The 14,837-nt window shown below is 58.0% G+C and overlaps 1 protein-coding gene across 1 annotated transcript in view; it reads left to right on the top strand.

The window, feature by feature from the left end:
* The first annotated feature begins 3,721 nt into the window (after window positions 1-3,721).
* The window catches only part of LOC147095522 (E3 ubiquitin-protein ligase BRE1A-like), a 228,344-nt gene continuing 217,228 nt past the window's right edge, over window positions 3,722-14,837 (top strand). Inside the window, exons 1-2 of the mRNA XM_085973658.1 lie at window positions 3,722-3,914; window positions 6,663-6,740. Of these exons, the coding sequence (XP_085829784.1) occupies window positions 3,819-3,914; window positions 6,663-6,740 (174 nt within the window). The 5' untranslated portion in view covers window positions 3,722-3,818. The remainder of the gene's footprint in view (window positions 3,915-6,662; window positions 6,741-14,837) is intronic.

Here is a 14,837-nt window from a genome sequence, read left to right as displayed (position 1 = left end):
CCCTCCCCTCTCTCCCTCCCCTCTCCCCTCCCCTCTCGCCCCTCCCCTCTTCGCCCCTCCCCTCTCGCCCCTCCCCTCTCGCCCCTCCCCTCTCTGCCCTCCGTACTCCCCCCACCCCCTCCTCTCTCCCTCTCCCTTCTCTCCCCTCCGGTCTCGCCCCTCCCATCTCCCCTCATTCCCTACTTCCCTCCCTTCCCCTCCCTCCCTCCCTCCCCCTCTCCCCTCCCTCCACTCCCTCTCTCCCCTCATTCCCTCCCTCCCCTTCCTCCCTCCCCTCTCTCCCTCACATCCCTCCCCTCTCTCCCTCCCCTCTCTCCCTTCCCTCTCCCTCCCCCTCCTCCCCTCTCTCCCCTCTCTCCCCTCCCTCCCCTCTCTCCCCTCCCCTCTCTCCCCTCCCCCCTCATTCCCTACCCCGCCTCTCCCTCCCCACCCCTCACTTCCCTCCCCTCTCTCCCTACCCTCTCTCCCTCCCCTCTTTCCCTCCCCTCTCTCCCTCCCCTCTCGCCCCTCCTCTCTCCCCCTCCCCTCATGCCCCTCCCCTCTCCCCTCATGCCTCTCCCCTCATTCCCTCCCCCTCCCCCCTCTCTCTCCCTCCCCCCTCTCCCTCCTCTCTCTCCCTCCCCTCTCTCCCTCACCTCTCTTCCTCACCTCTTTCTCTCCCCTCCCGCCCCTCTCTCCCTCCCCTCTCCCCCCTCTCTCCCTCCCCTCTCCCCCCTCTCCTCTCCCCCCATCTCTCCCTCCCCTCTCCCCCTCTCTCCCTCCCCGCTCCCCCCTTCTCTCTACCTCCTCTCCTCTCCCCCCATCTCTCCCTCCCCTCTCCCCCTCTCTCCCTCCCCGCTCCCCCCTTCTCTCTACCTCCCCTCTTGCACTCCGCTCTCTCCCTCCCCTCTCGCCCCCCCTCTCCCCTCTCCTCTCTCCCCTCTCCTCTCGCCCCTCCCCTCTCTCCCCTCCCCTCTCTCCCCTCCCCTCCCCTCTCCATCTCCCCTCATTACCTCTTTCCCTCCCTTCCCCTCCCTCCCTCCTTCCCTCTCTTCCCCTCCCTCCCTCCCTTCCCCTCCCTCCCTCCCTCCCCCTCTCTCCCTCCCCTCTCTCCTCACCTCTCTCTCGCCCCTCCCTCCCTCCCCTCTCTCCCTCCCCTCCCTCCCCCTCTCGCTCCCTCTCTTCCTCCCCCTCTGCCCTCCCCTCTCCCCTCGTCTCCCCTCTCCCCTCCCCTCCCCTCTCCCCGCCTCTCTCTCCCTCCCCTCCCCTCTCCCCGCCTCTCTCTCCCTCCCCGCCTCTCTCTCCCTCCCCGCTCCCCCTCTCTCTCCCTCCCCTCTCGCCCTCCCCTCTCTGCCTTCCGTACTCCCCCCACCCCCTCCTCTCTCCCCTCTCCCTTCTCTCCCCTCCGGTCTCGCCCCTCCCCTCTCCCCTCATTCCCTACTTCCCTCCCTTCCCCTCCCTCCCTCCCCCTCTCCCCTCCCTCCACTCCCTCTCTCCCCTCATTCCCTCTCTCCCCTCCCTCCCTCCCTCCCTCCCCTCTCTCCCTCCCCTCCCTCCCCTCTCTCCCTTCCCTCTCCCTCCCCTCCCTCCCCTCTCTCCCCTCCCTCCCCTCTCTCCCCTCCCCTCTCTCCCTCCCCTCCCTCCCTCCCCTCCCTCCCTCCCCTCCCTCCCCTCTCTCCCTCCCCTCCCCTCCCCTCCCTCCCCTCCCTCCCTCCCCTCCCTCCCCCTCCCCTCTCTCTCCCGTCCCTCCCCTCTCTCCTTCACCTCTCTCCCCTCCCCTCTCTCCCTCCCCTCCCCTCCCGCCCCTCCCCTCCCTCCCATCCCCTCCCACTCTCCCTCCCTCCCTCCTCTCCCTCCCTCCCTCCTCACACACCCTCCCTCCTCCACATACCCTCTCTCCCCTCTCTCCCTTCCTCCCTCCCCCTTCTCTCCCTCCCCCTTCTCTCCCTCCCTCCCCCTCCTCCCTCCCCCTCCCCTCTCTCCCTCCCCCCTCCCCTCTCTCCCTCCCTTCCCCCTCCCCTCTCTCCCTCCCTTCCCCTTCCTCCCCTTCCCCTTCCTCCCCTTCCTCCCCCTCCCCCCTCCCCTTTCCCTTCCCCCTTCCCTTTCCTCCCTCCCCTTCCCTTTCCTCCCTCCCTCCTCCCCTACCCTTTCCTCCCTCCCCCTTCCCTTACCTCCCTCCCCCTCCCCTTCCCCCCTCCCCCTTCCCTTTCCTCTCTCCCCCTCCCCCTTCCCTTACCTCCCCTTCCCCTTCCTCCCTGACCCTCCCCTTCCCCCTCCCTTCCCCTCCCCCTTCCCTTTCCTCCCTCCCCCTCCCCCTTCCCTTACCACCCCTTCCCCTTCCTCCCTGTCCCACCGCTCCCCACTCCCTTTCCCTCCCCTCCCCTCCCTTCCCCTCCCCTCCCCCTCCCTTCCCCTTCACCCTCTCCCGCCCCTTCCCTCCCCCTCCCTCCACCCCCTCTCCCTCCCCCTCCCTCTCCGTTCCTCTCCCTCCCCCTTCATCTCCCTCCCCCTTCCTCTCCCTCCCTCTCCCTCTCCCTTCCTCTCCCGCTCCCTTCCTCTCCCTCCCCTCCCCTCCCTCCCTCCCCTCCCTCCCTCCCCTCCCTCCCATCCCATCCCCTCCCTCTCACCCTCCCTTCTCTCCCTCCCTCCCTTTTCTCCCTCCCTCCCTCCCTCCTCTCCCTCCCTCCCTCCCTCCTCTCCCTCCCTCCCTCCTCACCCACCCTCCCTCCTCTACATCCCCTCTCTCCCTCCCTCCCCTCTCTCCCTCCTTCCCTCCCTCCCTCCACCTTCTCTCCCTCCCTCCCCCTTCTCTGCCTCCCATCTCTCCCTCCCCTCTCTCCCGCCCTCCCCTCTCTCCCTCCCTTCCCCTTCCTCCCCTTCCCCGTCCTCCCCCTCCCCCTTCTCTTCCCCCTTCCCGTTCCCTTTCCTCCCTCCCTCCTCCCCCTATCCTTTCCTCCCTCCCCGTTCCCTTACCTCCCTACCCCTCCCCTTCCCCCCTCCCCTTCCCTTTCCTCCCTCCCCCTCCCCCTTCGCTTACCTCCCCTTCCCCTTCCTCACTGTCCCTCCCCTTCCTTCCCCTCCCCCCCTCCCTCCCCCTCCCCTCCCCTCCCCTCCCCCTCTCTCTCCCTCTCCTCCCCTCCCTCCCACTCCCCCCTCCCTCCCTCCCCGTTCCTCCCCCTTCCTCCCCTCCCCCTTCCTCCCCCTTCCCCTTCCTCCCCCTCCCCATCCTCTCCCTCCCCTGCCTCTCCCTCCCCTTCCTCCCCCCTCCCCCCCACTCCCCCTTCCTCCCTTCCTCCCCCCCTCCCCTTCCTCTCCCTCCCCCTCCCCCTTCCTCCCCCTCCCCCTGCCACCCCCTTCCCCGTCTCTCCCTCCCCCTTCCACTCCCTCCCCCTTCCTCTCCCTCCCCCTTCCTCTCATTCCCCCTCCCACTTCCTCTCATTCCCCTTCCCCTTCCTCTCCCTCCCCTTCCCCTTCCTCTCCCTCCCCTTCCTGCCCCTCCCCTTCCTCTCCCTCCCCATCCCCCTTCCTCTCCCTCCCCATCCCCCTTCCTCCCCCTCCCCCTTCCTCCCCCTCTCCCTCCTTCTCCCACCCCCTCCCCCTTTCCCTCCCCCCTCCTCCCCACTCCCTCTCTCCTCACTCCCTCTCTCCCTCCCTCTCTCCCCACTCTCTCTCTCCCCCTCCCTCTCCCCCACGTTCCTCTCCGCCCTCCCCTCACCCCTCTGCCTCTCTCCCCTCATCCCTCCTCCCACTCACCCTCTCTCCCCACCCCCCCACGTCTCTCTGCACAGTTTTCGGAACTCCAGGGCAAGGTGGAGGAGGCAGAGTGCCGGGTATCAGACATGCAAACTACCATCGAGGACCTGCAGTGGGATACGGACAAGATTCGCAAACGGGAGCAGAGACTAAATAGGCACCTGGCGGAGGTGTTGGAGCGGGTGAGTGTGGTGTGGGACCGGGTACTGTGCCTGGGGCACTGGGGCATTGAGCTATACACTGACAGTGTGTCCCCCACTTTATACCCAGTGTCAGCATCGAGTGCTCTCAGGGCAGGTACAGCACGGGTTAGATACAGAGTAAAGCTCCCTCTACACTGTCCCGTCAAACACTCCCAGGGCAGGTAAAGCACGGGTCAGATACAGAGTAAAGCACCATCTACACTGTCCCATCAGACACTCCCAGGGCAGGTACAGCACGGGTTAGATACAGAGTAAAGTTCCCACTACAGTGTCTCATCAAAATCTCCCAGGGCAGCTACAGCACAGGTTAGATACAGAGTAAAGCTCCCTCTATGCTGTCCCATCAAACACTCCCAGGGCAGGTACAGCATGGGTTAGATACAGAGTAAAGCTCCCTCTACACTGTCCCATCAAACACTCCCAGGGCAGGTACAGCACGGGTTAGATACAGAGTAAAGCTCCCTCTACACTGTCCCATCAAACACTCCCAGGGCAGGTACAGCACGGGTTAGATACAGAGTAAAGCTCCCTCTACACTGTCCAATCACATACTCCCAGGGCAGGTACAGCACGGGTTAGATACAGAGTAAAGCTCCCTCTACACTGTCCCATCAAACACTCTCAGGGCAGGTACAGCACGGGTTAGATACAGAGTAAAGCTCCCTCTACACTGTCCCATCAAACACTCTCAGGGCAGGTACAGCACGGGTTAGATACAGAGTAAAGCTGCCCCTACACTGTCCCATCAAACACTTTCAGGGCAGGTACAGCATGGGTTAGATACAGAGTAAAGCTCCCTCTACACTGTCCCTTCAAACACTCTCAGGGCAGGTACAGCACGGGTTAGATACAGAGTAAAGCTCCCTCTACACTGTCCCATCAAACACTCTCAGGGCAGGTACAGCACAGGTTAGATACTCAGTACAGTTTTTTTTATTCGCTTATGGGATCTGGGCGTCGCTGGCAAGGCCAGCATTTATTGCCCATCCCTAATTGCCCTCGAGAAGGTGGCGGTGAGCCGCCCTCTTGAACCACTGCAGTCCGTGTGGTGATGGTACTCCCACAGTGCTGTTATGGTTGGAGTTCCAGGATTTTGACCCAGTGACGATGAAGGATCGGCGATATACTTCTAAGTCAGGATGGTGTGTGACTTGGAAGGGAACTTGGAGGTGGTGGTGTTCCCATGCGCCTGCTGTCCTTGTCCTTCTAGGTGGAAGAGGTTGCGGTTTTGGGAGGTGCTGCCGAAGAAGCCTTGGCAAGTTGCTGCAGTACATCTTGTAGATGGTACACACAGCAGCCACGGTACGCTGGTGGTGGAGGGAGTGAATGTTTAAGGTGGTGGATGGGGTGCCAATCGAACGGGCTGCTTTGTCCTGGATGGTGTCGAGCTTCTTGAGTGTTGTTGGAGCTGCGCTCATCCAGGCAAGTGGAGAGTATCCCATCACACTCCATACTTGTGCCTTGTAGATGGTAGAAAGGCTTTGGGGAGTCAGGACGTTGGACACTTGCTGCAGAATACCCAGCATCTGGCCTGCTCTTGTTGCCACAGTATTTATGTGACTGGTCCAGTTAGGTTTGTGGTCAATGGTGACCCCCAGGATGTTGATGATGGGGGATTTGGCGATGGTAATGCCACTGAATGTCAAGGGGAGGTGGTTAGACTCTCACTTGTTGGAGATAGACATTGCTAGGCACTTCTGTGGTGCGAATGTTACCTGCCACTTATCAGCCTAAGCCTGAACATCGTCCAGGTCTTGTTGAATGTGGGCATGGACTGCTTCATTATCTGAGCAGTTGTGAATGGCGCTGAACACTGCAGTCATCAGCGAACATCCCCATTTCTGACCTTATATTGGAGGGGCAGGTCATTGATGAAGTAGTTGAAGATGGTTGGGCCTAGGACACTGCTCTGAGGAACTCCTGCAGCGATGTCCTGGGCTGTGATGATTGACCTTCAACCCCCACAACCATCTTCCTTTGTGCTAGGTATGACTCCAGCCAGTGGAGCGTTTTTCCCCTGCAGCTCCCATTACGCTGTCCCATCAAACACTCCCGGGGCAGGTACAGCACAGGTTAGATACAGAGTAAAGCTCCCTCTAAACTGTCCCCATCAAACACACCCAGGGCAGGTACAGCACGGGTTAGATACAGAGTAAAGCTCCCTGTAAACTGTCCCCATCAAACACACCCAGGGCAGGTACAGCACGGGTTAGATACAGAGTAAAGCTCCCTCTACACTGTCACATCAAACACTCCCAGGGCAGGTACGGCATGTGTTCAATACAGAGTAAAGCTCCCTCTACACTCTCCCATCAAAAAATTCCAGGGCTGGTATAGCATGGGTTAGATACAGAGTAAAGCTCCCTTTACACTGTCCCCGTCAAACACTTCCAGGGCTGGTACAGCACGGGTTAGATACAGAGTTAAGCTCCCTCTACACTGTCCCCATCAAACACTCCCAGGGCAGGTACAGCACTGGTTAGATACAGAGTAAAGCTCCCTCTACACTGTCCCCATCAAACACTCCCAGGGCAGGTACAGCACTGGTTAGATACAGAGTAAAGCTCCCTCTACACTGTCCCCATCAAACACTCCCAGGGCAGGTACAGCACTGGTTAGATACAGAGTAAAGCTCCCTCTACACTGTCCCATCAAACACTCCCAGGGCAGGTACAGCATGAGTTATTTTGACTCCTCTCTCTCTCTCTCTCGGATCTCCTGGTCTAGGTGAAATCGAAAGGTTACAAAGTTTACGGTGGATCGAGTAACCTATACGGCGGGACCGTGACCATCAACGCACGAAAGGTATGAACTCATCGCGGACTGCGTGGGACTTAAGGATCATGTGCACTGTGAAGTGGGGAGTCACGGTTCAACAGGGGACGTGCGAGTTGCGCTAGTCCGAAGGTGTTCGGTGAACAATGGAGTCAATTCGCGCTGGGATACCGCTGCTTTACATAAGGACATAAGAAATAGGTGCAGGAGCTGGCCATTCGGCCCCTTGAGCCTGCTCTGCCATTCAATAAGATCATGGCTGATCTGGTCTTGGGCTCAACTCCACTTTCCTGCCCGCTCCCCATAACCCTTGACTCTCTTATCGTTCAAAATTCTGTCTATCTCCACCGTAAATATATTCAACTAGCTGGAGTGCCCGGCGGTGCCGAGGCTTTTTCGAGGGCATGTTGTTGTTGGAAGAGAGAGAGAGAGCGCGCGACTGGGGGGGAAGAGAGAGCGCGACTGGGGGGAAGAGAGAGAGCGACTGGGGGGAAGAGAGAGAGCGACTGGGGGGAAGGGGGGAGGGAGGGGGGAAGGGGGAGGGGGGAAGGGAGGGGGATGGGAGGGGGGGAGGGAGGGGGAAGGGGGGTGGAGGGAGGGGGAAGGTAGAGGGAGGGGGAGGGGGAGGGGAAGGGGGAGGAAGGGGAGGGGAGGGGGGAAGGGGAGGGGGGGAGGTGGGGAGGGGAGGAAGGGGGGAGGAAGGGGGGGATGAAGGGGAGGGGGGGAGGAAGGGGGAGAGGGGGAGTCCCCGAGCCCCGCCCCCTGATGTCCCGCCCCCCGATCTCCCGATGTCCCGCCCCCCGATCTCCCGATGTCCCGTCCCCGGATCTCCTGGTGTCCCGCCCCCGTGATCTCCCGATGTCCCCGCACGAGCCGGCTTCAAGACCAGAGAGACGCCGCCACGCAACCTGCCGCGTGAGGCCCGGCCGGACGCAAGTCGCGCTCCGGGCAGAAGATGACGCGGACGCTGACTCCCGCCCCGCCCGCCTTTACTAAGATGGCGGCGACGCTCGGCTCAGGCCCGCCCCCTCCAGCCTTCACAAAGATGGCGGCGATCGCTGGCCTTTTGTCGATCGCAATGGGAGGCGCCTAGCTCGGGCGTGGCTGGTGAACAGACGCCCATGCTTTGAGGCCTGGAAAAACGGTGAAAGGTAGGAAAATTATAGAGGTTAGACAAAATATTTACAAATTAATTAACTTTTTTAAAAAACAATTTGTCTTTTAAAAGCAACTTTTTTTTTGCTGGAAATGTAGATTTGAAAAGAAACACGCAGAAAGCGGGAAAAAGAAAGGAAAAGTTTGGAATCAAGATGGCGGCGATTCACCTTGGTTCAGAACGATAAGGCCCGCCCACACACGCACCAATTGGTGGACCGTCAGGTCACCGAAGCGTAGGATTGGTCAATCGTCCCGTCACTCGACCGTAGGAGGGCCCGCCCGCACGCGCCAGGAACCCGCCGTATGATTGGTCGACCTCGACGTCACTCGATGCTAATGAGCGGAATGTTGAACGTTTTTTGGATACCGCGGGCGCAATTTTTGTCTGGTCAAAACGTAAATACGCTTAGGACGGTTCTGGAATCATCAGCTTTATTTCGATGTAACACATGTGTAGGTACGCTCTATAACTTTCGAGTTAATTCAATACAGACAGACAGACGGAATGACAGACAGATGTATCCTTTTATATATATAGACGAGCTGAAGTGCCCGGCGGTGCCGAGGCTTTTTCGAGGGCATGTTGTTGTTGGAAGAGAGAGAGAGAGCAACTGGGGGGTAGAGAGAGAGCGACTGGGGGGAAGAGAGAGAGAGACTGGGGGGAAGAGAGGGAGCGCGGGTGGGGGGAAGAGAGGGCGGGGGGGGAAGGGAGGGCGGGGGGGAAAGGGAGGGCGGGGGGAGGGCGAGGGGGGGAAGGGAGGGCGGGGGGGAAGGGGGGACGGGGGGAAAGGGAGGGCGGGGGGGAGGGCGAGGGGGGGAAGGGAGGGAGGGGGGGAGGGAGGGGGGAAGGGAAGAGGGAAGGGAAGAGTGGGGAGGGGGGGAAGGGAAGGGGGGAGGGGAGGGGGGGCGGGAGGGGAGGGGGGGGCGCGGGGGGGGGAGGGAGGGGAGGGAGGGCGGGGGGCCCCCCCGAGGGTCGCGGCCCCCCCCCCGAGGGTCGCGGCCCCCGCAGAGGGTCGCGGCCCCCCCCGAGGTGAAGACCGCCGATTGCGGCTGTGCGAGACGGCCGGGGGGCCGGTTGCCAGGGTGACGCTTGGCGGCCCCCCCCCCCCGACGGTCGCGCCCCCCCTCCCGAGGGTCGCGGCCCCCCCCGAGGGTCGCGGCCCCCGCAGATGGTCGCGGCCCCCCCCCCCCCCCCGACGGTCGCGCCCCCCCCCCCCCCGAGGGTCGCGCCCCCCCCCCCCCCGAGGGTCGCGGCCCCCCCCCCCCCTGAAGACCGCCGATTGCGGCTGTGCGAGGCGGCCGGGGGGCCGGTTGCCAGGGTAACGTTGGACGCTCAGCAAGCCCCGCCCCTCGGCCGAGCCAGAGAGAGATGCCGCGTCTCAGCTCCTGCTGCGCGCGCACCCTAGCGGCGCTGGGCTGAGGCTCGGCCCTCCAGCCTTCGAGTGGGGCCGGGAGGTGCCTAGCTCGGGCGTGGGTGCAGAGGAGACGCCGAGGCTTCTAGGCCTACCTGGAAAAACGGGGAAAGGTAGGAAAATTAATGAGATTAGATAAGTTAATTACTTTCTAAATCATTTTTTTTTTTTTAAATGTGTTTTAAAAGCAACTTTTTTTTTAAGACGCAGAAAGCGAGAAAAAGAAAGGAAAAGTTTGGAATCAAGATGGCGGCGACTCACCTCGGCTCAGAACGATAAGGCCCGGCCACACACGCACCGATTGGCCCGGCGGCACACGCCAGCAACCCGGCATACGATTGGTCGACAGACAGACAGATGTACCGATTTATATATATAGACTAGCTGAAGTGCCCGGCGGTGCCGAGGCTTTTTCGAGGGAATGTTGTTGTTGGAAGAGAGAGAGAGAGAGCGACTGGGGGGAAGAGAGAGAGCGACTGGGGGAAAGAGAGAGAGCGACTGGGGGGAAGAGAGAGAGCGACTGGGGGGAAGAGGGGGGGAGGGGAGGGGGGAAGGGGGAGGGTGGGAGGGGAGGGGGGTGAGGGGAGGGGAGGGCGGGGAAGGGAGGGCGGGGGGAGGGGACAGGGGAGGGCGGTGGGAAGGGAGGGCGGGGGGAACGGAGGGGGGGAAGGGGGGGGAGAAAAAGGGGGGGTGTCGCGGCCCCCCCCCCCCCCGAGGGTCGCGGCCCCCCCCCCCCCGAGGTGAAGACCGCCGATTGCGCGCGCAGCAGGAGCTGAGACGCGGCGTCTCTCTCTGGCTCGGCCGGCGGGCCCGGTTGCCAGGGTAACCGTGACGCTGACCAAGCCCCGCCCCCCGGCCGAGCCAGAGAGAGAGACGCCGCGTCTCAGCTGCTCCTGCTGCGCGCGCGGCCCCCCCCCGAGGGTCGCGGCCCCCCCCTCCGAGGGTCGCGGCCCCCGCAGAGGGTCGCGGCCCCCCCCCCCCTCCGAGGGTCGCGGCCCCCCCCCCCCCCGAGGTGAAGACCACCGATTGCGGCTGTGCGAGACGGCCGGCGGACCCGGTTGCCAGGGTAACGCTGGACGCTGAGCAAGCCCCGCCCCCCCGGCCGAGCCAGAGAGAGACGCCGCGCCTCAGCTCCTGCTGCGCGCGCAACCTAGCGGCGCTGGGCTGAGGCTCGGCCCTCCAGCCTTCGAGTGGAGCCGGGAGGTGCCTAGCTCGGGCGTGGGTGCAGAGGAGACGCCGAGGCTTCTAGGCCTACCTGGAAAAACGGGGAAAGGTAGGAAAATTAATGAGATTAGATAAGTTAATTACTTTCTAAATCATTTTTTTTTAAAACAATATGGCCTAGAAATTGGGTTTTGGCGCAGCAACGGCTTTAGCGCCGGAAGTTAGTGCCGGAGCTAAGTCGCGCTGCTCGGGCCAAAAATTCAGTACTTCTGCGCCCAAACGGCTGCCGGCGCTGCTGAAAGCTGTTAGCGCCTGAAAACTGGCGCTATGCGCTGAATTTCGGCGCTATTCCGGCGCTGCGACGCCCGCTGCGGTGCGGCAGGTTCGGGAAGTGCAGGCCTCCTCCTTCCCTTAAGGAGGACCTGCCTGCACCCGGCCGCGGCCCGCGATAATCTTATTAAAAATGAGCCCGGCACCTCGGACAAGTGCCGGGCTTGCTTCTGTTCCGGGGGGGGTGGGGGGGGAAGTCCGGGGAGGGAGCTGCGGCCAGGCGGGCGGCGGGAAAGCGGCCGGCCGCCGCGGGGCCTTTAATGCGCCGGCGCAAACTTGTGCAAGGCACCTCTGCCAGAACGTTGCTTGCGGCTGCCACGGGCGAGGTGGCCGCAAGTCAATTTCCCAGTTCGGGCGGGTTACCATGGCAACCGGGACGCTGCGCACACCGATGACGTCATCGGTGCCGGCGCAGCGCTACCGGTCTACCGCGGCGGAAGGGCCCCAGGCAATTTAGGCGCCGGCGCCAATTGCAGCGCTAGGCCCTCTAGCGCCGCAAAATCGGCGCTAAGGGCACTGAATTTCTAGGCCACAGTGTTTTAAAAGCAACGTTTTTTTTTAAGACGCAGAAAGCGGGAAAAAGAAAGGAAAAGTTTGGAATCAAGATGGCGGCGACTCACCTCGGTTCAGAACGATAAGGCCCGGCCACACACGCACCGATTGGCCCGGCGTACGATTGGTCGAGCTCGAGGTCACTCTGTCGCTAATGAGCGTATAATGAGATGCTAATGAGCGGAACGTTGAAGGTTTTTGGGATACCGCGGGCGCGATTTTAGCCCAGCCGAAACGTAAATACGCTTAAAACCGTCTCGGAAGCGTAAGCTTTCTTTGGAGGTAACGCGCGCGTAGGTACGCCCTGTAACTTTCGAGCGCCTAGCCCGACAGACGCACAGGCGATGACAGACAGAATGACAGACAGACAGACAGACAGAATGACAGACACACAGACAGATGTACCGATTTATATATATAGATAGATGACCCAGCCTCCACAGCTCAGTTATACAGCACAGAAAGAGTCCCTTCGGCCCATCGTGTCCATGCCGGCCATCAAGCCCTACCTATTCTAATCCCATTTTCCAGCACTTGCTCCGTAGCCTTGTATGCTATGGCATTTCAAGTATTCATCTAAATGCTTCTTGAATGTTGTGAGGGTTCCTGCCTCTACCACCCTTTCAGGCAGTGAGATCCAGATTCCAACCACCCTCTGGGTGAAAAAGTTTTTCCTCAAATCCCCTCTAAACCTCCTGCCCCTTACCTTGAAACTATGCTCTCTGGTTATTGACCCCTCTACTGAGGGGAAAAGTTCCTTTCTATCTACCCTATCTATGCCCCTCATAATTTTGTACACCTGAATCAGGTTCCCCCTCAGCCTTCTCTGCTCTAAAGAAAATAACCCCAGCCTGTCCAGTCTCTCTTCATAGCTGAAGCGCTCCAGCCCAGGCAACATCCTGGTGAATCTCCTCTGCACCCTCTCCAATGCAATCACATTCTTCCTATAGTGTGGCGACCAGAACTGCACACAGTATTCCAGCTGTGGCCTAACTAGCGTTTTGTACAGCTCCATCATAACCTCCCTGCTCTTATATTCTATGCCTCGGCTAATGAAGGCAAGTATCCCATATGCCTTTTTAACCACCTTATCTACCTGTCCTGCTGCCTTCAGGGATCTATGTACATGCACACCAAGGTCCCTCTGATTGTCTGTCCTTCCTAGGCTCCTACCATTGATTGTGTATTCCCTTGCTTTGTTAGTCCTCCCAAAATGCATCACCTCACACTTTTCAGGGTTAAATTCCATTTGCCACTGTTCTGCCCATCTAACCAACCCATCTATATCGTCCTGTAGCCTGCGGCTTCCCTCCTCACTATTTACCACTCCACCAATTTTTGTGTCATCTGCGAACTTACTGATCATACCTCCTACATTCATATCTAAATCATTAATGCACTACAAACAGTAGAGAATTTCAAAGATTCACGACCCTCTGAGAAGAAATTCCTTCTCATCTCCGTTTAAAATGGGCGACCCCTTATTCTGAAACTATGCCCCCTAGTTCTAGCTTCCCCCACGAGGGGAAACATCCTCTCTGCATGTACCCTGTCAAGCTGCCTCAGAATCTTATACGTTTCAATAAGATCACCTCTCATTCTTCTAAACTCCAATGAGTATAGGCCCAACCTGTTCAACCTTTCTTCATAAGACAACCCCTTCATCTCAGGAATTAACCTCTTGAACCTTCTCTGAACTGCCTCCAATGCAAGTATATCCCTCCTTAAATAAGGAGACCAAAACTATATGCAGTACTCCAGGTGTAGTCTCACCAACGCCCTGTACAGTTGTAGCAAGACTTCCCTACTTTTATACTCCATCCCCCTTGAAATAAAGGCCAACATTCCATTTGCCTTCCTAATTACTTGCTGTACCTGCATACTAACTTTTTGTGTTTCATGTACAAGGACCCCTAGATCCTTCTGTACTGCAGCATTTTGTAGTCTCCCTCCATTTAAATAATAATTAGCTTTTTTATTTTTCCTACCAAAGTGGATAACCTCACATTTTCCCACATTATACTCCATCTACCAAATTTTTGCCCACTCACTTAGCCTGTCTATATCCCTTTGCAGATGCTTTATGTCCTCTTCACAACTTGCTTTCCCACCTATCTTTGTATCATCAGCAAATTTGACTACATTACACTCGGTCCCTTCATCCAAGTCATTAATATAGATTGTAAACAGCTGAGGCCCCAGCACTGATCCCTGCGGCACCCCACTGGTTACAGTTTGCCAACCTGAAAATGATCCATTTATCCCGACTCTTTGTTCCCTGTTAGTTAGCCAATCCTCTATCCATGCTAATATATTACCCCCAATCCAATGAGCTCTTATCTTGTGCAGTAACCTTTTATGTGGCACCTTATCCAAATACACTACATCTACTGGTTCCCCATTATCCACCCTGCTCATGAAATCCTCAAAGAAGTCTAGCAAATTTGTCAAACATGATTTCCCTTTCCTAAAACCATGCTGACTCTGCTTGACTGTATCATGATTTTCTAAATGTCCTGCTATTACTTCCTTAATAATGGACTCCAGCATTTTCCCAATGACAGATGTTAGGCTAACTGGTTGATAGTTGCCTACTTTCTGTCTCCCTCCTTTCTTGAATAGGGGTATTTCATTTGCTGTTTTCCAATCTGCTGGGACCTCTCCAGAATCCAGGGAATTTTGGTAGATTACAACCAATGCATCCACTATCTCTGCAGCCACTTCTTTTAAGACCCTAGGATGCAGGCCATCAGGTCCAGGGGACTTGTTCACCTTTAATCCCAAAAGTTTGCCTAGTACTTTTCTCTCGTGATGGTGATTGTTTTATGTTCCCCCCCTCCCTATAGCCCCTTGATTATCTATTATTATTGGGATCTTTTTAGTGTCTTCTACCGTGAAGACCGATACAAAATATTTGTTCCAAGTCTCTGCTATTTCCCTGTTTCCCATATTAATTCCCCAGTCTCATCCTCTAAGGGACCAACGTTTACTTTTGTTACTCTCTTCCTTTTTATATACCTGTAGCAGCTCTCACTGTCTGTTTTTATATTTCTTGCTAGTTTAATCTCATAATCTATCTTCTCTCGCTTTATTGTTTTTTTAGTCATCCTTTGCTGGTTTCTACAAATTTCCCAATCCTTGGCCTACCACTAATTTTCGCAACATTGTATGCCTTTGTTTTCAATTTGATACCATCCTTAACTTCCTTAGTTAGCCACAGATGGTTCATTCTTCTGTTCAAGTCTTTCTTTCTCACTGGAATATATCTTTGCTGAGAGTAATGAAATATCTCCTTAAATGTTTGCCACTGCTTATCTACCGTCTCACCCTTTAATCTATTTTCCCAATCCACTTTAGCCAATTCTGTCTTCATACCTTTGTAATTGCCTTTATTTAAGTTTAGGACACGAGTTTGAGACCCAAGTTTCTCACCCTCAAACTGAATTTGAAATTCTAACATGCTATGATCACTCTTCCCTGGAGGATCCTTTACTATGAGATCATTAATTAA

The sequence above is a fragment of the Somniosus microcephalus genome, unplaced genomic scaffold (genome assembly GCF_052327205.1).
Source record: "Somniosus microcephalus isolate GS21.2 unplaced genomic scaffold, FLI_Smic_1.0 unresolved_chr1, whole genome shotgun sequence".
NCBI classification, from domain to species: Eukaryota; Metazoa; Chordata; class Chondrichthyes; order Squaliformes; family Somniosidae; genus Somniosus; species Somniosus microcephalus.
Note: the sequence above shows the minus strand (reverse complement) of the source record. Positions and strands in the feature narration are given on the sequence as shown.